The sequence below is a fragment of the Ceratina calcarata genome, unplaced genomic scaffold, assembly GCF_001652005.2.
Source record: "Ceratina calcarata isolate Rehan_Ccalc_2016 unplaced genomic scaffold, ASM165200v1 scaffold546.2, whole genome shotgun sequence".
In the NCBI taxonomy this organism is placed as follows: domain Eukaryota; kingdom Metazoa; phylum Arthropoda; class Insecta; order Hymenoptera; family Apidae; genus Ceratina; species Ceratina calcarata.
Genome location: NW_017176634.1, coordinates 749,547 through 776,315, shown reverse-complemented (window position 1 = coordinate 776,315; position 26,769 = coordinate 749,547). Strand labels below are relative to the sequence as shown.

General features: G+C 39.3%; 1 protein-coding gene across 8 annotated transcripts in view; it reads right to left on the bottom strand.

Moving 5' to 3' along the window:
• The window catches only part of LOC108628886 (nuclear receptor coactivator 2), a 49,159-nt gene that overhangs the window by 4,059 nt on the left and 18,331 nt on the right, over positions 1-26,769 (bottom strand). Inside the window, exons 4-20 of one of the 8 annotated variants that reach the window (XM_018031103.2) lie at positions 17,079-17,195; positions 16,280-16,457; positions 14,604-14,974; positions 14,283-14,512; positions 11,206-12,316; positions 10,800-10,922; positions 10,029-10,352; positions 9,633-9,941; positions 9,318-9,483; positions 8,857-9,032; positions 8,371-8,697; positions 8,171-8,283; positions 7,756-7,882; positions 7,181-7,424; positions 5,924-6,247; positions 1,891-2,067; positions 844-920 (exon numbers count right to left, since the gene is read on the bottom strand). In XM_018031103.2, coding sequence (XP_017886592.1) covers positions 844-920; positions 1,891-2,067; positions 5,924-6,247; positions 7,181-7,424; positions 7,756-7,882; positions 8,171-8,283; positions 8,371-8,697; positions 8,857-9,032; positions 9,318-9,483; positions 9,633-9,941; positions 10,029-10,352; positions 10,800-10,922; positions 11,206-12,316; positions 14,283-14,512; positions 14,604-14,974; positions 16,280-16,457; positions 17,079-17,195 — 4,494 coding nt within the window. Of the gene's footprint in view, positions 1-843; positions 921-1,890; positions 2,068-5,923; positions 6,248-7,180; positions 7,467-7,755; positions 7,883-8,170; positions 8,284-8,370; positions 8,698-8,856; positions 9,033-9,317; positions 9,484-9,632; positions 9,942-10,028; positions 10,353-10,799; positions 10,923-11,205; positions 12,317-14,282; positions 14,513-14,603; positions 14,975-16,279; positions 16,458-17,078; positions 17,196-26,769 lie in introns of all 8 variants that reach the window. The other 7 variants (XM_018031101.2, XM_018031102.2, XM_018031100.2 and 4 more) reach the window with 7 other exon arrangements.

The window sequence follows — 26,769 nt, the reverse complement described above, 5'->3', positions numbered from 1 at the left end:
TATTCTAGCAGATTAATATTTTCAATTCTAATGGATTATTAAATTATTATTTCTTCCATTAATTCTCTGACTTAATTGTACGCAAAGTATAATTAGAGAGAATCAGAGGAGAGTATACAGAGAAATACCAAATACTTCATGAGATCGTTTCATCAACAAAACCCATGCGTCGACGACAGTCGTTCCCCTAAGCGCGAAAAAGAGATTTGGGAAATGAAAAAACCGAAACAATCTCATACTCTGGCTTGGTGTATCCTTTGTACATCCACGTTGCTGTCAATCGTACAACAAGTTGATTTACCCACACGTTGCAGCAGAAAGACAGAAACAGGAATCTGTCTAATCGATACGTTTAATCGTTCGAGCACGTTCCAACAACAGAAGAAGAAACGATTTTTATATTATAAGAACCGCCTGAAAAGCATTGTTTCACGGTGCAAGAGTTACAGCATCTTGCTAACAGCTTACAGCGTCAATGTTTCGAGTGTATTCGCGTATTCTCGCATCTACGAATTAAATAAATGTATCAACGTTCAAAGTGACGCATGCAAAAAGAGAACGATCAAATACCCCCTACAAGTTTTACGCTCAGTGCGTAGAGAGAGAGAGAGAGAGAGAGAAAGAGAAAGAAATAAAAAATACTCATTAAACAATGTCGTGCACAATAAGTTCTGAAGCCAAGCGAAGAAGGGAAGACATAGCATACAAAATCAAATGAAAATGTAAATTGAAAAATAAGATAATCGTATAATATGTAAAGGAGAGAGATAAATAAGTGTGTATATGTATAATAAATATTTAACTATAATTTATACGTAAAAGTAATTGTCGGAAGGGTCTTACCCTGGAGGACGAGGGGGCACTTCCGGCACTCCCAATGGCCCAGCTCTTTGCAGGGCCATCGTTAACCACAGCCTCACCTAGTTAGGACATTGTAACAGTAGGCGTTACCACCAGTCTTTTTCTCTTTTTCATTAGGAATAATTGCGTTTTCTTACAAGAAGCAGATGTATGCATTTGTGCTCTTACGTCACGCACACCTTTTAATCCTGTACATATATGCAGTAGGCACACAACATAGCTATATTGTTCTCGCGAACACAACAGGGAGTACATGCTGCGAAACCCGACTGTTTTATTGTTTTCGGTAGTTGAATGGTTCGTGAAAATCGGGGAACACAAATGAATTTTTCTACGTAGTCGCGGAGAGACAACTGTGCCCGTATTCAATCACTATCCTACTATGAACTATGGAAATAAAACAGATCTACGGACTTAGATTCGTACAAAAAGTATAAAACAATCGAAAGCTTTTAAAAAAATTTGATAACAAATGAATGGGCCATTGTTTTATTACTTTTGATTTTTAACTACAACAATTTCGAATTTCAATGTAATTGCGAATTTAGGGCATGAAAGAAATAGGTATTTCAATGGTACATAACAGAGATACAATTGAAGAGGTCTCAGATGATTCAGATTTTCCTAACACTTTTAATTTAAAAATATTTAAGTATGGATTGCGTACGGTACAAGTGAAGGGAAATTATAAAATTTATATCTGTAGGATCCCTGTAATACTTTTTCACAGCTTCCAACATGATACGCGGCGCTATTCCTTTACAACGTACAGGAATTAAAATTAAAAGTCGAAAAAGTGAAACGGCAATGCAGCGAGACGCTACGATTTTGTTAGTAATCGAAAACCAATGAAGATTAATATAATTCCTCCAGTTAACGATTAAAGTAAAAAATTTGCCAAGAAAAAGAAATCAATGAATTGGTAATCAATTTCTTTTTCGTTCGTTTTATAAGCTGTTCGTGATCGTCCTTTCGACTAACACGCGACTCTTACAAGTGAGAACGAACCCCCACTTCCGATTGACATACCTGCTGAAGACATTTCAAACGTAAGGCCGAGCGCTTCAAGATCGTCCTGAGATACTTGACCAGAGAGGTTGTTCTGTATGTTGTTAGGTACCCTTTGCTGTTGCTGCTGCTGCGTTCGCGCGCCGACGATCGCTCTGAGCTCTTGTCTCACGAACTCCGAGGTGCTGCTTGCGTTTCCTATGACAAAACGAGACGAGATCGTCAACTCCTTTTTCTAATGTACATAGTAAATCGACCACGGTCTTCATGTCTCTTTTCGTTCCTTTTTCATTCACAGACAATAACATCTCGAGTACTGTGCAAGCCATAACGTACAAGTTAGTCAAGGGTCCAGGATGAATGCTTTATTAAAAAATGCGGTATTTACAATATTGCGTTGACATCGATGACGTGACTTATCCTGTAATAAATCGACCTGGTCCGTCCACATTATCATGATTTTTCAAGCACGATGAAATTCTTGCCGAAAAAAAAACAGAGAGTTAAAAGAAAAAAAATAATAAATAAATATGCTATGAGACGAAGCTTCGTGAAAGCTTTGATTCCATCTGGTTTAGTCACATATATCACAACAGAGCTCCGGCAGACACTTAATGTAGACTGTACTCGACGATGCTTACACTGCGTTTAGTGACAATGATTAATCACAAAAGCTCGATGCGTCGTTATTAGTAATACCTTCTTAATTTAATTACTTAGACGATCTGAACCACGGATTCGTATCTATTCGTTAACGTCGAATAAAAATTGGAGAATGATTAAGTTCAAATTCTTTTATACACCTCATTCACGAGTAGTCGCTTTATCTACGCGAGTCTTATCGCTTCTATCAGTATTTTATTAATATATCACTATTTAATTGTATCAATGATTTTCAATAAATATTTAGAATGTAAAAAATTGGTTTCACGAATGTTTGCAAAATTTACCAAAAAGGAAAACAAAGAAGATTGTATTTTAAAAGTAGAAAATAAATCAATTAAAAATCCGCACTGATCATGCTCCAATTATAAAATAACGCAACGACAATGTAGCTAAAACAAAGACAAATGTACCTAAAAATAGATACGCATTGATGACAGATTAAATGAAGAAACACAAATAGAAGAAAAACGAGACAGCGTGATAACAATAAGCGTACAAAAGTCAATAAATTATGAGTAATGAATTTTTAAAGCCAACACAAAGTATACATCAAGTTATGTCGAATTAGGTTGTTTAAAGATAATTTCGTGATGATGAACGTGAAATACATATAGATAAAGTGAATCGTTATTGAGAGATTTGAAGGGCCGTATTATATACATATTGTACACTTAGCGATAAGAAATAGTGCAAGCAATCAGCTTTCGCACGTTATCGTTTCTACCTTAATTTTAGTTGTACAACAAATTTTTAATCTTATGATATGAAAATAGCAATGCGTATCATATATTAGTTATAACATAAAGTTCGTATACATAATATGGTGCAAGTGACAGTGACGCTAATTTTACGTGGCCCGGAAGTGCCGAAAGTAGTCACTAAATGTGCGAATACATTCTGAACCGGAAACGGGCAAATGTTTTATTTCGATCCACGAGCATATGCGAGATTATTAAACCACTTCGTATTAGATTTACTCATCAGCTATTTGCCCGCTTCCGTTTCCGGTCCACCTTAAAAGTACAGTGATTTTAACGCATACGAGTCACAGAAAGGTACCTAAAAAAGATATGATACAAAGGACAGTCTTTCCTACGTGACTTATCTACTATATCATTACATATAAGTACATTGGTGTCTACAATCACCATAGGAAAGTGTAGTCTCTATGTCGCTAAAAATGGAAGTAGAGTGCACAATCGAACATTATATTTGTGTCGTCGGGATTAGTGTGAGAAGGGGCTGTGTCACGTGAATTGGGACAAACTTGTACTATGTTACATCGTTGTTTGTGTGAGTTTTGAACACATATCACTTGATCTTTCCCAATCGCATGTTCACTGATCATGCTCCAATTATAAAATAACGCAACGACAATGTAGCTAAAACAAAGACAAATGTACCTAAAAATAGATACGCATTGATGACAGATTAAATGAAGAAACACAAATAGAAGAAAAACGAGACAGCGTGATAACAATAAGCGTACAAAAGTCAATAAATTATGAGTAATGAATTTTTAAAGCCAACACAAAGTATACATCAAGTTATGTCGAATTAGGTTGTTTAAAGATAATTTCGTGATGATGAACGTGAAATACATATAGATAAAGTGAATCGTTATTGAGAGATTTGAAGGGCCGTATTATATACATATTGTACACTTAGCGATAAGAAATAGTGCAAGCAATCAGCTTTCGCACGTTATCGTTTCTACCTTAATTTTAGTTGTACAACAAATTTTTAATCTTATGATATGAAAATAGCAATGCGTATCATATATTAGTTATAACATAAAGTTCGTATACATAATATGGTGCAAGTGACAGTGACGCTAATTTTACGTGGCCCGGAAGTGCCGAAAGTAGTCACTAAATGTGCGAATACATTCTGAACCGGAAACGGGCAAATGTTTTATTTCGATCCACGAGCATATGCGAGATTATTAAACCACTTCGTATTAGATTTACTCATCAGCTATTTGCCCGCTTCCGTTTCCGGTCCACCTTAAAAGTACAGTGATTTTAACGCATACGAGTCACAGAAAGGTACCTAAAAAAGATATGATACAAAGGACAGTCTTTCCTACGTGACTTATCTACTATATCATTACATATAAGTACATTGGTGTCTACAATCACCATAGGAAAGTGTAGTCTCTATGTCGCTAAAAATGGAAGTAGAGTGCACAATCGAACATTATATTTGTGTCGTCGGGATTAGTGTGAGAAGGGGCTGTGTCACGTGAATTGGGACAAACTTGTACTATGTTACATCGTTGTTTGTGTGAGTTTTGAACACATATCACTTGATCTTTCCCAATCGCATGTTCCAATGACTTTTTTTTACAATATTTGTAATGGCAAACATTTGACGAAATCGATCTACTGTCATTAGAAACATGTATAATTTGTTTGTTATTCACAAAATGAAACGACAGTCTGATGAAAACATGAGAGATTTTTGATGTTAGTAATAAATAACGATAGATATTTCTTGATTTCGTTTAATCGTGTTGAGAAATCAGTGTTCGACTTGACTTCGTATTACAATGTGAGAATTCATTCCGGGTAGACATAGTTATGATGGTAGCCGAGTCTCAAACTATGAACAAAAGCACCATGCAACATTTACTGCGTCGACGTCTTTCAATGATCATCAATAGGTGTATGATAGAGCGATGAGAAGATAACGGTGCTCTGTTTATCTGATTTGCTATCTACATGGAGTCTGTGAGAAAACCAGAAGCTCGAATTCGAGCAAGACATTAGAGACTGATCGAAACTGTAAAGGGCGAGGGGCTAGCAAAGGGCTTCATTGAACGTTCGTAAAGGAAGCAGGGTTACTATTAAACTGTGGGAGGTGATTCAAGCATAACTTTATCGTGACGATCGCAAGCAGAGATGAGTTGATCCTTGATGACGGGAAGAATGAATAATGATAAGTGTACGAGGATGAAACGTCATCGACTTCGAAACGATCGGAATGACTTTAACCGAATCGCAGGGAATGCCACAGCATCTGATTAGCCACGCAACAAGCACCGCTTCCCATGTGAAACGTGAAAAGAGGAAGTTTGCGGGGCGTACATAATGATGAGGGGGACACATCGAACGCACGAAACGCTGCAGCTTAAGATCGTCTTATGTACACTTGCTCAGGGTCGATACATCGATGGGTGGATGGTGATAAAGAATGATGTGCTTTTCCATGTACCAAAATGTAGGGGAAAAAAGAACAGAATGAATACCATGCCGTTTGATAGATGGTCTCGCTGGAATCGAGATACCCATTTCTTTTTTTTAGATACAAAGAAGGGCGCATACGGAAGGGGATGTGATGATGACGAAGTGATGGTCACATGACATTAATTGGTCATATGACTTACCACCCAATTGGTGATTGACAGGATTACCGGGAGGCAAAGGCCTGGCATCCTGCGTGTCCCCGGGCCCTGACGAATAGAGTGGAACAGACGTCCGATCGTAACAGAACTGATTGTTCTGCATGTCAGCTGTGTTGATTGTATTGGCGGTCGTGTGGTATATCATAGAAGAATGTTGTTGGTTGGAGAAGTGTTGTTGGGTATTCGTTACGTTGTGTTGATTATGAGTCGGTGTTGCTGGGTTGCAACCCGAATGTGGATGACTAGGTGAAAGAAGAGGTTGTTCCTTACTCACTCCGCCATAGTGCCGGGGCGAACCTACCCCACCTGCAACATCAAGCTTGTCTATCTTCTTGTTCCTCTCGCGTATATCTTAATAAAAACGTTTTGCAACGACTCTAGTCGATTTTGTTCCAATCTCTGTGGGGACAGCTCAACAGGAATTGCATTGGTCATCGTATTAAAACTCGCGCAAGTCTCCGAGGTGTCAGTATCCGTTCAGTACAGTGCAGCTCCGGTAGAATTACTGTTATTCTCATTTTTTTTATTAATTGTATACATCGACAGTAAATGCAAATATTTCTAAAGTCGTCATCTGATTACAGTAATTTATGCTTCAGTTCGATTCAAATCATGATTTGAAGGTTCTGCATTTTTTTTGTAAACCGGTGATTGTAATGCTATTTCAGTTTTTAGATATGCCATTAATTATATCAACTGATTAAGCATACGTGTATTAATACAATTATAATGTCTCTTTTCATTTAAATCGCGTACTACGAAGAAATACTTGAATCGGTTATATACTTACCCCTTTTGTCAAAAAATGTATTTATTAAATCACATGATTTATACCAACGCTTCCTTTACCTTTGTGATTATATAAGGAGGTCACATAACAAAAATCATTTACGATCCCTCGCAAAATATCCTATCCGCATACCACATTATTGTACATAATACGATCACATAAAAAAAGATCACAATGTTTCCAATCGATACACGATTTATCCTCAACAAACGCACCCATGCGTAATTAATAGCCGTAATAAAAATTATGCGTGAACCACGTTTAACATGACACTGTGCTGACACGATTTTTGTACAACACTGTTTTAAAATCGTTCTTCTTTAATTTTTTTCATACGGAATGTCCATTGTTTTATATGTACCACGAAAATTTATTAGAGTTCACGGTATGAAATGTCTGTCACGAACTTAAAAAAAAAACTATCACTGAAGAGTTCCACATCAACCTACCTGGGAGCTGAGTCGTGGCTGAAGGTGTAGACGTGGTCCGTTGCAACCGATATTGGGCCGGAGGATTCGGAGCACCGGGATTGGGACCAGGAGGAAACTGGCTAGCGGTCGGGGACGTGGGCGGGGGAAAGGTTTCTGCCGGGAACGGGGATTGCCGAGCGGACGCCGGTGTCCCTGGCGACGGCATCGATCTCTGCTGCTGCTGCAACTGCTGCTGCGCGGTCGGCTGTTGCTGCGACCTCACCTGGTTAACGTTGAATAATCTCGGGGTATTACCATAGTTGCCCTTGATCACAAAATGCAAAAGAAAAATTGAATATTCACGGCGTCAAGCTAAGGAACATAAACGTGTCGGACTAAGCTTAGCAAATGATATTTAAACGGAAACGAGAGCTACGAGAATATAATTTTATGTTTTATGAGCTCTCGTGTGCGAACTTAAGCAACAGATCGAAATAAACAGGTCACGCGTGCACCATTTTCAATGAAACGGGAATAGAACTTAAAAATAAAAATGAAACTACACGACAGGCATTTAGGACAACCCGTCTAATTAAATAACTCGTGACACGTACTTGCGTCACTCGCGGTGACAACGGCTGGGGATGCGAGAACGACAGAATACCAGCCGGGGAATGCGGCGAGAGTCGCGCCGCAGCAGACACTTGTTGACCGCTGTTGAAATTATTATTTACAATGGGACTGAAACAAAGAAAATCATTAATTAGTTGTCCGGTCATTAATGATTGATGTTTATCCAAAGCAAGCCACCTGACATTTTTTTTCGGAAAACATACAAGTATTTCACTTGCGATTCAAATAAAATCTATAGTATAGATATTTTTAGACGACGTATTTTATTGTTCGGATAGATCGTTCTGATTTTTGATGAAGATTTAGACGCGTCTAAGAATATTAAGATCATTGTATGTATACCAAAATTTAAATGCGCTGCTTTTAGTATAGTTTGTATATCTGAACGTTGCTTACTGTTGTGGTAACGTTGAAGGATGAGAGTACGAGTGAGCAAGTCGATGACCGGAAGGCATCTGGACGGATCCCCCATATCCTGGAGACACTTGTGAATCTGGTACACTCGATCGCTGGAGGAAGTACAATTTATTAACATCATATAAAACTCTTAACTCAATAGACAACCGAACGTGTAAAATATGCATTACTTTCATTACCTGTAATGATACGTTTGGCGCAACGGTGTTGTTGAGAAGATTATCGATATTGTGGATGCCGGTGGTAATTTGGTCCGTAGCTGTAGCATTAGAAGGAATGAGCAACTGCTGCTGTTGTTGCTGCTGCAGGAGCCTCTGCTTCAATTGCTGCTGTTGCTGCTGCTGTATCAATTTCGTTCGCTGCTGCAACTGCAACTGTTGCTGCTGCGTGAATTGAGTGGTCGCCTGCCTGACACCCGGCTGCGTGTTAAACCTCATTCTCGGTTGCTGTTGATACATCGGTGGTGGCTGGTAACTATGACTCGTCGTTACGGGCGTCGTGCCCAACTAAAATTGTATTACCCACACAATATTAATTATGCATGTAGGATACAATGAACAGAGAAGTAATAATGATAACTCTTGCGGATTAAACGATACGGTACAATTATAATTATCGCGCGGGTGTTACATTAGAAAATGCGCGTGGAAAGGGTATCAACTTACCGCGGTAGAGTAAGCTGGAGGCGTGCCAGGAATTGTTATGGTGGAAGACGTTGGATTTACGGCAGTCTCGCATAACATCAACGACTTCTGTATCGCGTTAATCGCCATCTTCTCGTTCAACGCATTGTTTTGCGGCGCTTCGATTACATCTAACAGATTTGCTATCGCAGACGAATCTATTGAATAAAAATTATATTGTCTATAATCCTAAGTACTTTCGCTGTCACACCGTAGCGCGTTGCGCGCATATGTATACTCCGCACTAGTGTGTGTGTGTGTGTGTGTGAGCTTTAGTTCGCTGGCAATTATTTCGGAACGAAGCGCCGTTAATAGAAGCAAAATCACAATAATTTGCGATTATTCCTTGACAGCGAAAGTGTCGAGTCATATACGCCCGACGTAAGTCAAAGAATTTACATTAAATACTATTTCATGCGCGTCGTGGTAGTAATAAACGATACCTGCAATAGCTTCGTCCGGTACGAATTCGATAACTTGATCTAAAATATCGGATAGATCTGGATCTGATGATTGATTATCCCAAGTGGTGGGATCGTTACTTGCTTGGCGATACTCCCCGCTGCCCGTGAATTCTGAATCAATTTGACCCATCTGAGGTCTTTGTTGCTGTAAACAAGCAATTTATTTTTTAATAGAATTGTTCAATTTCACTAAAAACAAATTACATTTACATTTAAATTAGCGATGCCATAGTTTTGTCGAGTATTGCATTTTCTTTTACCAAAACTGATCTGTATAAAGTGTTAAGTCCTTACCTGACTTAGCATATGAGTGAGGTAGGTATTGGTTGCTTGACGAGGTAGTGGTCTCGACTGGCTTTGGAGAGGCGTACGCGCGGAAGTAGCGGTCGTCGTAATCGTATTACCACCAACCGACTGTATACTGCCACCTGCCCACGACTGTTGCTGCTGCTGCTGTTGTTGCTGGTGTTGTTGTTGTTGTTGTTGCTGCTGCTGCTGCTGCTGTTGCTGCTGCTGTTGTTGTTGCTGCTGTTGCGATTGTGGCTGAGATTGCGACTGTGGCGGTTGCGGTTGCGGTTTCAATCCTATACTTCGAAGCTTATCCTACCATAAGTAACGAATAAAGTTCATTAATTTTTTATATCGTTTTTATCCCAGGATGAACATAATAATTATTTAATTTTTTATTACCTGTGGCGTTGCCGATATCACAGATGCAGGTATGGGTGGGATAGTGGTTGGCTGAGGTGGCTGTTTGGCCAACAGCGAGGCCAACATTTTGTTCTTCTCCCAGAGCTTGCTAGTCGCAGTCGACGTGCCGGAAGAAGACACTTGATGCGACCCGTCCATGGGCCGTTTCACTGCTATGTTCAAATCGCCATCTTCACCAGGTCTCTTCTGACCAACCTGAGTTGAACTACCATGGCTGTCACCTGATTGAGACGGCGATGGAGTGGTATTCCTAAATCCTAGGCTTCGCAATAGCGAATCCTCTTCTCGAGTCTGTGACTTGCACTGTTCAAATTTCATCTCTCGTTAATCCATTAATATTCACATCAGAAAACATGTCAATACATACTTGCAACATGTTATTTTATTTCGACACTATATTTCGAATATTCTTTTATACTCGAGCAGATTTATTCAACACTATGTTAACATTAAACCTACCAAAATCGGTCAAATTGACCATTCTCATACTTTTGTACAATCAACTACCGTTCACCTTTAATTCTCTTTTCAAGCTCATAATTGAAAGTATATGGAAATAAAACTGCCGTCATTTTATGAAAGTTGTTCATTTATTAATTCATTCAGAAATAAATTGACTATTATCTACGTTTAATTGTTAAAATAATAACTTTTTTTTCATGACCGGTAATTTTGACCGGTAGGAATAGGTATACAAGAAAAGTGTGTAGGTAGGTTTAGTGTTATAGTATAAGACTTATGGTGACCAACCTGTTGCTCTTGTACCTTTCTCTCGTCGTCTTGATCTTTCAAGAGTTGTTGCAGGAGTTCGTTCCTCTTTTTCAAACCGGCGCGTGCTTCTTCGTCCTCATCGTCATTCTTCTCGTTCAACAGCTTAAAAAACAGATGAGTTAAATTTACTAACTACCAGCTGGATATGAAAGTCCTATCGCAATCAGCCAATAGTTATATAAAAATATGCGTAAACATTTTTAATTCGTAGTAAGATATTCTCGATCTTGTATTAAATCAGAAACCAGTAGGCTGATCACAGACTTTTGAGAAAAACGAGAGGTAGAGAAGATACACATAATGTGTAACGCAAAGCAATTGAAATCACTGGAGTGACACCAGTCCGATGCCACGTGAATTGGATATCAATGATCAGCTCGTTTACCTGTAGCAGCATATTATTTCCAAGCGAAGATTTCGAATGCTCCATGCTAGGTTTTGGCATGTTGCTAGGACTCGTGCGCACTTTACTATTATGTTCCGGATGAAAATCGTCCTCGTCTTGTTGATTCAACAAGATCTTTAATATCCTATGTTTATTTTGGCTCTCGGAATCATTATTCGTATTGTCCTGACTATCCTCACTAGCACTAGCTCCCTTGGTCAACAAGTTTCTGAGTCTACCGGACTCCGTGGACACAACACTGTTTTGAGTCTCTACGACCGAGGTCGGGGTCGCGGCGCTGGTCTGGCCAGCCGCGCCGCCAGCAACGGCTGCACCAGCAACAGACGTCGCCGTGTTTCTCGCGGTATTGTTCCCGACGTCCATGGTGGCCTGGTTGGTGGTTGAGCATCCCCCGGCGGTCTTCCCTTCGTCCTGCCTCTTGGGCGTCAAACCGGCGGCGGCAGCTCCCTTAGCACTAACACTACTAGCAGCGTTGTTCGTCAAGGCGGACGTCTGTGATTCCTGAAGCGGACTGAAGGGGAACGAATTACTGAAGGTGTGAGCTGCGTTGCCTGAGGTCGGGCTGAACGCGCGCATGGGACTGCAGTGAGGCGCCACCGCTGTATTAGAGGAGAACGTTCCCTGGGGACTCGGAGATGTCGGAGCTGGCTGGGAAGGTGGTCGTGAATTTGGTGGCCCGCTCGCTCTCGACTCGGGCCTATCTGCCCAACCGCTGCTACTATCCAAGTCCCATGTGGAACTGGGGAAGAGCTCGAATTCCAAGTCCATGTTCCCCGAAAAGTGGTTGAACGGATTACTGGTAGTTAGCGACGGCAGGGGGTTGTTGCAAGACTCGGCCGCGCTAAACACTATCGAGTTCGACGACGAGGAGGATGCCACCGTGTGCGACGACGTGCCCGCCAACCCCCGACCACTGATACCACTCACTTGACCGTTCAGATGCGCCACGGACATCAGCGGGCCACCCACGTTATTGTTATTGTTACCATTATTATTATTACTATTATTCGCACAACGGTTACTAGAGTGTCCAGAGCACACTTTGTTGTTGGAAAGCTGACCACCCTCGATAGGCGTTAAGTCATTGTCCCTATCATGGACAAGAAACAAAACAACACATATATTTGCCAGTTACCATAAAATATACGAGATTTTTTTCTGTTTAATCTAACACTAAACATTACTATGTAGGTACACTATCTAATGTATGGGGTAGGCAATTGCACGCGGTGAACAGTGCTCGGTTAGGTAGCCTCCTCTAAAGCTCCCGGAGTAAAATGCCAATGCATGATTTAAACTGAATTCGACGCGAAAGTATTATGTTTTTCCGTCCCGTTGTGTGAGAAAATGAAGATCGTCCGAACGATACGAGCCAATGGAGAAGAATAAGTCGTTGAATAGCAATTGAGACGAGAGAGTTTGAAGCGCGAAGAAATATAATGTTTCTCGTGTCTCGTGCACTGTTTACCGAGAAACCTTGAGCGTCCAACGAGCCACCTTGCTACCCTGCAGTTGCACAAGCGTAAGTAAGACTTGCCACACTCCACCATGATCACCATAAATCTTACTTTCGCTAAGTACTTGTAGCCTGAACACTATATGAGACACGATAACGTGAATACCTCGAGGTGAACGCGAAACACTTTAGCAACATCAACAATATTTCTTAATAAAACCTGCGGTTATAACTAATACGGTAATAAGCAATTAGCATGTTCGAACGTCTCAGCATTTACATTCTCACGTGACTTGTTGATAGCTTAAGAAGAATTTCAGCCAATTATCGATTACAGCCGTGTAGCGATCACCTTCTTTTTCGTTCACGTCGAACGTCACGAAATTCGTAAATTAAGAATGAAAATGGCAAGGATCGTGAGAAGTTGTCTGAACTTTAACGTAACGGCAAACATTGTCACTGTACGTTGCAACCTTTGCCATTACGGATTTTTTCAACGATGATAATGTGTGAAAAATGTGGACGCTTAAGAACAGACATTACATGGAAAAAAGATCGTGTATCGAGATAACGATTAAGGCCGACGCGTGCGATACATGGTAACAAATAATTGTTAGCAGACATGGTGTTAAAAAGCAATATGTAAAAGCGGTGAACGTGGTCCTAATTCTAAAACATCGTAGTATGAGTAAAAAGAATTTTTTTTCAATTTCAAGAGTGGCCAGATCTCCAACACCGGAAGGAAAATCCCGTGTGTCGCGAAGCATGCAAGATTTTTTAAAATATAAGCCTAAAAAACCACCACGGAATAAATATGGAAAATTTTTTTGGAACGAATTGGTGTAACACAATTCAATGTTTGGGAGGGATTGAAACATTATTATTATCGTCAAATTAATTTCGATTCTTTTGAATTTCTCCTGTTTCCCTGTCGCCGAATTGGTTTAATATATTATTAAAGCGATATATTCAGGAAAATTAGGCAAACAGAACTGATTAGCAAAAACCTAACGCAACGGGAGGTTTATAGTTTATAGAGAGAACATGTGTAGATATAGTCACCCTTGCCTGTGTTCCAACAGAAGAGTAATTAAGCGATGTGGAGTAATACGTTAACTTAATTAACTAGCAGAACGTCCAATATTAAACAGCTTAAACGGTTCTAATTATAAGACAATTAAACGAGCCACGGAATACTGGAAAGTGTACTGATTGTACAATTATCATGCGCTATTCGTCTATGATTAGTATCAAGTTATCAATGATCTGATAATATTCGTTCGATATCTTTTTGTAATTCTAATATTACTTGTTGTAACTAATACACTGAATACCGTAGCGCACGTATGCGTACACTTCTTTAATCATCTTATAAATTAATTTATTAATACTTTTTGGTGACAAAATCTTCTTAATTTTTTATTTTCACCTTCCGGTAATCAATGTATTGATTCAGACTCAGATTAATCAGATAACAATAGGAATAAGTTAAATATTTATGAAAATAATCCGAGACTGAATCGGTTTTGATGATGCACAACTATATTAAAAAATAAAATATCTTGCGCATACATAAGGTAAGTAGAATGATTCAACTTACCCAATGATGGTGTTGGTGGCCATAATGAAGTCCGTAACGAGTGTATTCATCACACTGGCTTTGAAAAGTTTCGACTTTGTTTGAATGTTAAGGTACTTATCGGAACTAACGCGTAGCCGGTACACACCGCTGGTACTCTCGCCAACTTGAAGCGTATCGTTCAAGTGTGCGGTTAGTTTACTGAGATCATGAGGGTGGCACAAATCCTTTATTGCAGTGCCAATCAAATCCTGCAACAAAATAGTAAAAATTAATATTCCTCAATCGAGATAAGCGAGGATTAAGGAGAGTATTATAAAAAAAGGGAAAGAGAAGTGTTACCTTGCTTAGATATTCTGAGTAAGGAGGTGACAGCCAGATAATGTCAACCGCGATTATTTTCCCCGTGGTGTCCAACTTGACAGTGAACTGTTCGATGGGCGTACCAATGGGCTTCTCGTTCGGTGGTATCCTGCGAGCCACGCACATTACGCAAGGACCGTTGTCCGAAGATTCAGAGGACACGTCACCAGTCTCGAGACGATCGCTATTATTTGGCAAAAGAGCTGAACAGATTTGCATAGACTCGTATTTCGATACTCGTTGCTGCTTCTCTTCCATAGTCTCTTCCTTATCATCAGGAGGCTTCACCAAGAAGCGGCAACTGAACGTACGGTTCCTTTGGGGCTGCTGCTGCTGCTCGTTCGTCCAGCCTGGATCACAGACCAATTTTTTTTCATCATTAAATTTTGCGAATCATTTTTGGAATAAAAAAAGATCGACTTGGCCATTCACTAAACGTGATAAATCTTTTTCAAGAGAAAAATGACTATTCGGGACAGAATTATGAGTTGTTTTATTTTTCTAAATTTATAGACTACATATTAGATGTTGAGTAAATACAAATAGTCAGACGCGCTGCATTAGCAATAATTAATTAAAATGTTACGAATATACTTTCATTTTTTTTATTTCTATTTTAGATAGATAGGACAAACCCATCGAAGTGCAATGCACTTCGCCGATGGCATCGCATTACTGCTGTGCTCGAAATTTCAAACCTATATCTCCTTTCATTACACAAGATAAATCTTTCCGTTGCACCGCTACCGGCGTTCCATAACAAAGCGAGATAAACTGGAAAGTATGCGTGCACGCGCTACTCACTAAATAGATTCAAATGTTACATTATCGTAACTACCCTCAACGCACGCGAAGCGCGCGTATAAATATTTCATCGTGTACGTACTCTCAGGGACGAATGACATTCCATTCCGATAATTAATTAATTATAGCAGAAAATGGCTAATAAAGAATTGTTTGCTTCAAAAATTTTGTAACCACTAAATTTAATTACATTACACAAGGATTTATTTCAACCCCTACACATATTAAAACTGCGGTGGTTATCCGTTCTGTATTTCCGTAGACAGTTTTTTTTTTTTTTAAAATAATGGACGGACAAATGTTCTGTATTTATTTTTTAGTTCCGTATTTGTATAGTGTACATTATATATAAATTATATAGCATCAAATAAAACAAAAATGTGTCTTTTGCAACTAACCTCCTCATTCCTTCTATTAATACTAAATTGTAATAATCAAATATTTCTACAAAGTGGTTCGGTTCATTTTGAACTCTGTAAATTTTCATGATTGATCAATTTCGAGATGATTTTGTTATGTCATGAAGACTTCATTTTTTATTCTTATTCTTTTCGCTCTAAGCAATTTTTTTTTCATTTTTATTTTTCTTCCTTTCAATAAATAATTTATGAAATGATTCAATACAAGAATTTTGCTGTTTGTTTATAATTCCCACCTTCTTTCCTGTCCCCGATTTCGCCCCCAAAAATATGGCCACATATTTTACATAATTTTGCATATTGCATGCGATAAGACTAGCGATAAGAAATAAAACTGAAAGAACATAGGCACACGAATGTGTAACTTGAAAGTTACAGAGGGTTAAAACGTGAAAGAAATTACGACGGTATACGAGAAAGATATATACCAACCTAATGGCATAGGCAACAAGCTCGGCATGAAGGTGTTGTGGTCTCCATGGTGAATAATATTATAAATATCCTTGCCGAGCACATCATCCTTCGTGTAATTTATGTACTGCGTTATGTTATCAGTTACGTACTCCACTCGTCCCTCCGTATTTACAACAAATAAAAAGCCATCTAGCGCCTGAACAAAAATTTCAATAGACACGTTAAATTTTAGAACTAGCATCCTGTTGAACGTCAAACAAGAATGAAAAGTTGTTAAGTAAGAAAAACAATATCGATTAGATAAAAGGGTTCATGTGCAGGCAATGGTCATTTAATTGGCTGTTAAATTATGTCCTGTTATATGCGGCTCAGAAAAATCAGTGGTAACGAGTTTCGAAAAATGATCGAAGAACATTATCATATTTCACATTTAATCTCTCTTCCGTCACGAAAATTAACGCCCATAGAAATTTGCACCTCTCACGTTTAACTTCCAATTATCTCGAAGCGATTGAGAATTATTTTCAGCACAACGCCGTATAATTATTTTTAGATAATTTAGAAAAGAGACCTTTAAACGAAAAGGTAGTTCCATAAATATGTTCACTGTTATTTATTAAACGCAAACTGCTAGGCATGTGCAATTGATCTTGACGAAGTGTCCAATGAACTAGACCTTCGCAACGAGTGCTGCCCGCAAGTAGCTAAATAAGATCAAAAACGAACTGAAACGCTCCGAGTGTGTGTACATGTGTCAATGAACGAAAGCAACAAGAATAGAATAGATTGATGGGGTTCGATTTAAATTGACTTGTACCTCGAGTAAAATAGGACCAACTTGATCGGTGGACAGTATGTTAGGATTCGAAGAAGACACTTCCCCCTGTTGTACGGCATGACTATTCGAGCCTTCCTGTTGCCTAATGTGCCGAATCTGTAAAAAATAAATTGCCTCGTTACTAATATCCAAATCACGAGATCAATAAGCCGCGGAAACACTTCAACTCAATTCTCCGTACGACATATGTAGAAAAGGTATAGTAGTACTATTATACATACGAAGACTGAAAAGAAATTAGCCCGAGCAGAAGAGTATAAAGCATTTTTGTTGAATATTATATTATGTGGGAACTGTTTAAAGTAATCTTTGAAATACACCTATCCATTTGAATGTCGTAGCACATCGGCTTTCACGTCTTCTCACTCGCATATTTTATTCATTTAAGAGATAAATGGTACACGAAGATGAGAGAAAAAAAAGGTTTCATTTCAACCAAATATGCATATACTGAACTCTACTACGTCGTTACAGTTTCGCGTGAAAGATAACGTAACAGCATAACGCTGATTTCGCGTTACGTACACATGCAGTTAGCATTTCTACGATATTTAAATCAAAACTGCACTCTAACGTGTACCTGTAACGCACGGGAAAGAAAGCCTTCCAGAAGCAACATCAAATGAGTACATTTTATACGAAGACTCCAAAAGTACATTAATCGCTTTCTTAATAACGTGCTCGTTCTCGTCGATATATTATAAGTACAGTAGTAATGTGAAACTGCATCATTTTTTGACTGCAAAGCACGTTGCATTTTCATATGACATTACATATCATAGTTCATACGAATTGCATTTAATTTAATGAATTATTTACAACGACAGCATTTTTTCCATTCGTTTTATTCATATTAACAATAACTGATTCTTCGTACGGCGAACAACAACGTAACGTTGCGCAAGACGTTCAGATAACGAAATCGTGGACGTTACCAGAACAAATTTGTATAAATAAATGTTGGAAAACTACGCGATGCATAAAAGAGAGATAAAGTATATATTTATTAAGTTAAAATTAAATGAGTAATATTGAAGTTAAAAAAATTACGGGTTAACCGAATTACCATCTAAATATAATCACCATACATATAAAAGAGTTATAATAAAAGAATGAACCTAAAGTCAATAGTGAGTTCGTTGTTGGTAAGTCGGACGTCGGAGTGTAACAATAAGGCGACGGCATTTATGAAACCTGCTCCTTCTCGCCATATTTAACTATTTGAAATATCTGTTATCAAGCCTTATTACATTGAAAAGAAGATCGTTTCCATTTCAAAGTCTCGTCCTCCGTTACGAATACAACTCTCAGAATTTGCTCTCCATTTTGCTTTAGTTCAGGGATAGTAAAATGGCTAGAAACAGCAAGTCTCATAAACATTGTCACTTTGTTCTATCCAATGTGCCAACAACGAACTAGATAATGACTTTAGATTAATTTCTCTGTTATAACTTCCTTAGAAAGCATTTACAGACCAATATTTATGTAACATTGTTTTTCTTACTTTTACTCATAGAACGTACCAGTGCAGTTTGATCATTTAATCCGGGGACACAGTATATATACTACTATTATATGCAATATATGCGCTATGTATACTATTTTTTAGTCGCATAAACTTACTGCGTTTCGTGTAAAAGGTCTTAATTCAAGCACGATTATCGAGACGACACTGGCAACAAACATTTAAACTGATAATCCACATTCCGCTTCCTTGCACGATAATTGAATACAACAATATGCTGTATCTGTCCTATCTACAAGAAGTCCCAAGGAATCAGTAATGGAACGCGAGCCCGAACGGCAAATCTTTAACCATTCAAAGTTCCCTCGGTCTAAACGGTCAAACTCAAATCGTAAACGTTTGTTCAGACTTTTAAATTCAAATATTAGATTAACATTGTACACTAGCATTGAATCTAATATAGTGATTCAATTTATATGTAAATTAATTCAAACACTTTAAATGGAATTTATAAATATAATTCGAGTTCTATCTACACACATCGTTTACAAACGACTGTGGGGTAAATAAGTAGAGCATAATTTAGTGGAACCTTTCACTCTTTTTACATCGTAAAAAACTTTCCTTCTCAATTTCGTTTGGATGTAAATGTCTCAGCTATCGTGGAAATCAGGCTGACGATGAGATCTGTTACTCTTTAAGGAGGCTAGTAGATGAATTAGAATCAGTTCATCACTTTCTCCTGCAGGCCAGTAAATTAATAAGTAATACCCTTCCCGTCAATGATATTCGCCTCACTTTCCAAGAACAGAAAACAAGGAACGTGCTCAATATTGCTAGCAAAAAGATTCCTCTATAATGAATCGCACGATTGTGCGTAAAAAGAAAGGAACAGTTAAAATAATGATTAAAAGGGACAAAAAAGCGTGAACCCTGCAGAGTTGCCGTTCGGAGTTGCAAGGTTGGATCGTAAGTGGAACGCGGACGGAGGAGGGAAAGTAAATCTCTGCGTTACCGACCGGGATTCGAACGCGCGAGGATCGCCGAGAACAGGAGGGGAGGAGGGAACCTCGTCCTTGAGCTGATATTTCCCAGCTCCGATAGATTGCGCCCGTAATCGAAATGAATTTAAACGCACGGGCACACAACGTGCCGTGGCCTCGAAAAGTCGGTGACTCGACGGCTGAGTCCGACAAACGGTTTGCGACGTTGCCGCTAGCCTCTGCTATAAAAGCGTATATATTTCTCCCGTTCCATCACACGTCGCACGCGATAAATTCTTTTGCTCGGTCGCTTTCGGAACCATCGCCGGTACCTTTCCCTTTATGATGCCCAATTACTAATCAACGGGAGATGACAACGACCAAGAAATTAATGAACAATTCTCGTGAAAACAAGAATTACTTAGAAATTAATTTTGGGGATTAATTATCTATACACGCGTTCCCTCTAGTCATTCTCATTGCTCGTTTTATATTGGAACATAGAGAAAAATTTCAAATGATAGGAGGACCGAGAGAAGAAAGATTTTTATTACAAATTTATAATTGATTCTATCTCGGTCACGTCGCTGGGCACAGAATGCGCGTCGGTTTTACTGCGCAGATGACGTCACACGAACTCTTGCTCCGGTAGCTCGGGTTTGGAAGGTTTCCTATTGGCCTCGGTGACGTCATTCAAGGTCACGTGACAAACTCCGGAGAACTAAATTTTTTGGCCGTGTATCTCTCTGCTATGGGATTGATTTCATGCGTGGACCACGTCGACAAAATCACTGCGAAAATAGATCGCAAATTCTCTTGGCGAGGATCGCGAATTTCCATCCTAAATCGTGGACCTCGGCCTCGAACGAGGAGGGAAGGATAAGCAAGATATGTACAGCTTAGGATGTTCTCTTGGAAGAAACCGATTTCCACTTCTTTTTTAATTTGAAAATGCATGTTCCTTTACACTTGTTAAACAATATGAATGTAGGGTTCAGTTCCCCAAATGATTTCTGGGCAATATAGAAAATCTGTTAATGAAAAAATGAGGCATAGATTTGTTACTATTTGCAAGTCTTATCTTCATAGGAGGAACTAACAGAATCAAAAACGGGTCGTGAATCGTTGTATCAAGCTACACATATAGCGCGACTCTGGTGCAAAGAATCGACATGTGCACGTTCGTGAGTTGGAGAACTAACGTGCAGAAGAACAGACGGGAAGTTGGTACTTCGCCTTCCACGCCTGCTCTCCTTTCCTTCTTATAGTTTTACACGTACACACCCACTACGTTACGCGATTCCAATTAGACAACGGAGCGAATCAATCGAATACCAGCAAAGGAAATGTTTGAAACCCAAATGTGTCCCTCGTAGGATGGGAACAGAAAACTCAAACAATCATTAAACTCGAAACGATGCTGTTACTTGCGAATGCAAGAGTTCAAACTAACTAAAGCTGATACTCCGTCTTCCACGCCTGTTCGCCTTTTATTTCTATAATAGTTTTACAAGTACACAACCATTATGTTGATTAGTTGCAATTAGACACCGAATCGAATTAATTGAATACCAGGAAAGGAGATATAGGAACCCAAATGTTTCCTAAATAGGATGAAAACAGAAAACTAAGACGATCATTAAACTCGAAACCCTGCAATTATCTGCGAATGCAAAATCCATTAAAAGTTCAAGCTAATGTAGAGAAGAACAGACGGGAAGTTAATAACCCGCCTTCCCCGCCTACTCTCCGTTTCAACCCATGGTTTTACAAATACGCACCCACTATGTACGGTGATTGCAATTAGACATCGAATCGAATCAATCGAATACCAGAAAAGGAAATGTAGGAACCCAAATATTTCTCAACTAGTATAGAAACAGAAAAATAAAACGACCATTAAACTCGAAACCCTGCAATTATCTGCGAAATCGATTAAAAGGTAAAGCCAGCAAGGAGAATCTATTTCAGGCCGCTAATCGAGCCTAGAAACGAACAGCCTGTTACGGAGCGATGCGAATGCGCGTCGCTTCCGAAACAAACGATTCTACCAACTGCGTAACCACGACCTGGAAACGTACTGTGAACTGTGAACTGTGAAATCAGATCCTGAATATCGATTAAGTATGTACCATGATGCAGCTAGACAATGCAAATAAATCTTCCGAACGTCGACTATTTAGCGAGCTCGTAACGGAACTCTATTCTTACTTTGATCACTAATTTAGGTGCACATTTAATAATATCATTATTCCTGAACGTTTATTTACTGTTTCCTCAAAACGTTCTACGTGTGTATTAATTTAACATAATTAACTAACTGTCCCTCCCTTGAGGCTCGTTCGAATAATCATAAGAAATGTGCATTTACAATTACGAATACTAAACAATATTTTATGAAAAAGATATCAATGGAATAACTTACACCCTCACTCCGCAAACGTATTTTCGGTACATTTTAAACCATACACGTGGGTCATTTAAGTGCGACGCGTCTTTCAGTGGGTAAAAATCTGAAAAGAATTCGAAAAAAATTCATGTAGCTTCTTTAAATATCCTAAACACAAGTCGCAATAGATTTAAAGATTTTGTACAAGCGTTCACAGCCGGCCTATTGGTATTAAAAAAAAGTCTACGCGAAACGAAATTGACGCACGGAGCAAGGATCGAAATTACGGCGCAATATAAAAACCGTGCAATTAAGGTTCGTCGTCCAGGCGAACTGGTAAGGGCCGGAAGGAAACGGAGTAGCGTCATTTCGCACGGTTCGATGGCTAGTTTCCGCGGCTCGCGGACCTGCCACGCTCAGCTGTTCCTCTTCATTCCCGCGTTGTTCCGACGAACGCGAATTTATTCACGCGGTGCCGCAGGCGTTGACAGATCAAGAAGCCGGCGAACAAAGACGGAAAACGTATCGTTGCACCGTGGTCGTAAATAGTGGAACTAGCGGGTCAGTAGCCGGTCGTTCCCACACGACCACCGAAAGAGAAATGCTTCGTTAAAGACCAGTGGCTTGGGCTAAAGCGTTATTGGACGGAGAAGAATGTCTTCTTCCCGAACGCCGGGACACTCTTTTCTCTCTCCACCGCGAGAGCTATTTTATCGATACATTTCATTCCTTCCAGAAATAAATTTCGCGAGGAGAAAGAGTACATTTAACTTCTTCGAAAGAGACTTCGCTTTGTTCCATCGCTCACGTACCGTTCTGCTCTTTCCTCTCGTCCCGATACCCTCCCGCCCCCTCACCCTTACACTGCGTCCATCTTTCAAATAACTATGCCGACCCCCAACGGCGAGAGATTTATTTTTTCTTTCGAGTGTTACAATTCATTTTCCGGACAGGCAACAGTCGCGCGTGCGATGAATTACCACGAAAAACATCGACTGTGCGACTCGCGCGAATACCTAAAGTATCCCGCGACCCAACCGCGAGACGTTCCAAACGCGGTATCTCGCAACGGAATCTAGGAGAAACTGTTGGTACGCTTCAATGGACGCGCGCGCGTGGTCCGTATCTCGCTCTCATTGAATGCTACAGGTGAATCTTTTGCAACCAGTTCTCGAAGCCGGAGAGATAGCTAACAAATGAGCGGACGTATTTAAAAATGTAGAAACTCGAGCTGGATCGCGCACCCGGCGTATGATGAATGAACATCTTAATCGCGTGGCGCGCGAAAATAAAACGGCAGATGGAATCGACCGATGATAATTAATCTACGTACCGATCACCTTGACGCGTTTCATTCCGCATCTACCACCCGCTAAATTCTTCATCATTCATAGAATTAAATTAAAAAAAAAAAAAAATACAGAATCTGTTTAATTATTCTGCGACTCAATTTCAACGATCATCTTAACACGTTTCATGTCGCATTTATCACCGACACAATTTTCCATCATTTATAGCATTATACTTAAAAACAAAAAGGCAGGATCTGTTTAATTATTCTGCTCAATTTTAATGATTGTAAAAGATGTACGAGATGGCCCATGTAGTTAAATAAGATTGCATTTAACGTAGTTATTTTTGTTGATGGTCGCCCGGATTTAAGGAAGTATAAAATCCACTTGAAAGGAAGTAAGTGGCTTTAAAATGTCCATAAAATGTCCGCCCAGTTGCTCTCCTTTGTGCGGGATTTCAGTAGAATGCTACCAATTTGACTCAGCCCCTACTATTACTTACTATTTCTTAAATCGAAATACATTTTGAATTACATTTGCCATTTTGTATATCCTTTTGGAAATTTTCTGAAGCTACATAAGTAGAGCTTGTATTTTGTTTCATCGCAGGATGAAAACCAATTGCCATTGGTAAAAGGAGCACTCGGTCAATTGGGATCTGCGGTGAACCTTAAACCATCAAGTGAGAATTCCTCGGTTATCTTCGTGCGATTTCTCAAGGCTCGCTCCGTGCATCAAGATAGAGAGCTCTCATATTAAATACGCAGCGAAAGGAGCAACGTGCAGACGAGATACAAATCGTTCTGCTCATTCGATCGAACGTCTTATTAATGCCACGTTATTAACAATTTTATCGACTCTCAAGGAGTCTATTAACATTAACACGTGGAAAACGAGCATCAATTATCGACAGACACGGTCGACAGAACGAACTTATCGTTAGACAAACGTCCGTTTCGCGACGTTCGAAAAATTTCACGAGCCTGACACATGGGCGAATCTCGTCTCCTTTAAAACCATTCGATTGATAAAAGGGAAGAAACGCGCTGCTCCGTTTCAAAGACTACAATCGGGTCGTCGCGTGATTTACGACGACGTTTATTTTCGTAAATGCAGTCACTCGGCTCTTAAGAACCGAAGAAACGTCGTCGCGTCACCGCGGCGTGCCTCGAGCTTTTATTGTTTTTAATCGAGCGAACCGAACGCTTTCGAAAGCGCGGATTTTATTTTCAGAACGGGGGTGAGTGAAAACTTCTCGAAACCCGGAGAGTGTTCGTCATTGCCGAATAATTCGGGATGCAAAAGTTTGAAACTTCGAGGACTTATTGGCTGATTACAAAAAATTGAGCAACAGTTTCAGAAACGCCTGTTGCTGATCCGGTCGAACCTGCTTAAAATTTCAGTCAACTTCGGACCTTCGGGCGCTGTTAGGCGCACGTCGCCTTACTAACAATCCTATGATTTCTAGATCTGAAATCTCGAAGCCAGTTCAACGTGAATCGGCCTATTGCGGACCGGTTGTATTCGTATAATGAGTCTCGTGGGCTCAAGTTTAGTCACCGTACCTAATCAGCATAGATGAAGTTTAACTTACTTGTTCCAAGGCGTTAAATACCTAATTTGCTGATAAACAATATTAATGAATTCAGGTCAATTTTATGTCCGATCTAAGTTGAATGAGTTTGATGAATGAATTCTTACTTTTACCAGTTTATAAATTCTTAACAGCACTTTTTAAGGTTGTATGAGCCGTAAGAATATTTGAAGCAACGAATTTTTAGAAGAAATGTTTATTACAGAGGAGCAAGGTTTATATTAATGTAATATTCAGTAACTGTTAAAATTTCAATGCTTTGTCATTGTTTTCATGTAAGAGTTCGTACAATCTTGATTATTCTATGCCGACCCTCAATGTGCAAATAAGTTTCACGTATCTGTGTAAAGAAAAAAGAAGATCCAAAGTATGTTACAAAGTCCTGTTTTGATAAAACATTTATCACAATCAACAGATGTATTACATAAAATAGAGAAAGAGAAAGACCGATTACTTTATTTAATCGCCGCGATATCGCGTTACGTTTTCGAACAGATCAATCTACTTTATATCGGTTAATCTCAGCCGTGACCTGTTTAATTTTATTTTTCACGACACGTAAATTGTACAGGATTTTCACAAAACTATTTCAAAAGAGAGTGTGAAATACAATTAACCGCGTGATGGCCAGGAAATCAATGCAAAATTCGACGCATGCGTTGAAATTTTTATTTCACTCAAGCGATACGCGAGTAAATACATTATCGATCGACCGGTTCAAGAATAATGCAGAGAGCTTCTAGCCACGGCAAAATCATTCCACCATAATTTCCCACTGCATAACTCTCATAATTCCCGAGACGAACTATCGGATTAAAAATGATGATTTCAGGATCGCCCAGTTTTTAGTGGATGAAATAAGAGTCGGGGGCGACTATGGATGTACGATTTCTCTGAGCTAATCGAAGGGATCAGTCTCCTACGAGATGCCTGCATAAACGCGTCCCGTCCGCCGCGCCAGGATTTACCACGTTCAGGTATAATTTACATCAAATCGAACGAACCCGCTTGTGAAACGCCACGGGGACGAATAAGTTTGCTCACGCGCGACTTTAAGAATAAATCCCGCATAAATCCAACTCGTTCTGATCCCGTCCTTAACGTTCGTTCCATCGAAACTTCGGGAATTAAACCGCAGTCAATTAACGGAAATAATAAGAAGAAATTAAACGTTAACAGCAAAGAAATCGCCTTGAATGTTTTTACATTTTTTTTATAAAGTGAAGACGAAGGTTTGTATTATAATTAATGTTAATGCATATAATTGGGAGATCGTCGAAAGAGAAATGTGGATCTGAAAAAATATTTTTCAGCGAACAACTGTATCAATGCACCAGATAGATTAGCAGATATCAAGAGAGTGTTTGATATATGTAGCATCGAATTCAGATAAGATTTTCTTTTTATTGCGCGGTGCTGACAATGAACGAACCCTTATTTCCTGCTATTGTCATTCGCTCCTTTTGTTGATTCGAACAATAGTTCGCATCTATTTCATTCAAGCTTCACCGTAACGTCGACAAGAAGCGAATTGCGATATAAACGCGCGAGAATTATCCTCATTCATGTAATAATGGTACAATTATTTTCCTTGAGCTAGTATTCAAAGCATTCTTCAGCGCAGATTCTCTTCGCTTCTTACAACGAAACATGGAACGTTCGTAACACGTTAACCCTTTAACTGACTTGACGCAGACAAAAGGCAGAAATTTTCCTCGTACGGATAGCGCCGATACTTCCTACACATACTTTATAAATGCGATCCTTTCCTCAAAGGAAGAAAATAAACGAATTGAATTACGCTCGAAGCTTTATAGTATGTCAAGCGAATTAAAATGTACGTGAAAGGCATTAAGGTTGTATGAACACACACATAAAAACAATCACAAAGCAGAGAAACTTTAACAGTTACTAGATATTACATTAATAAAACACTGTACAAAATTT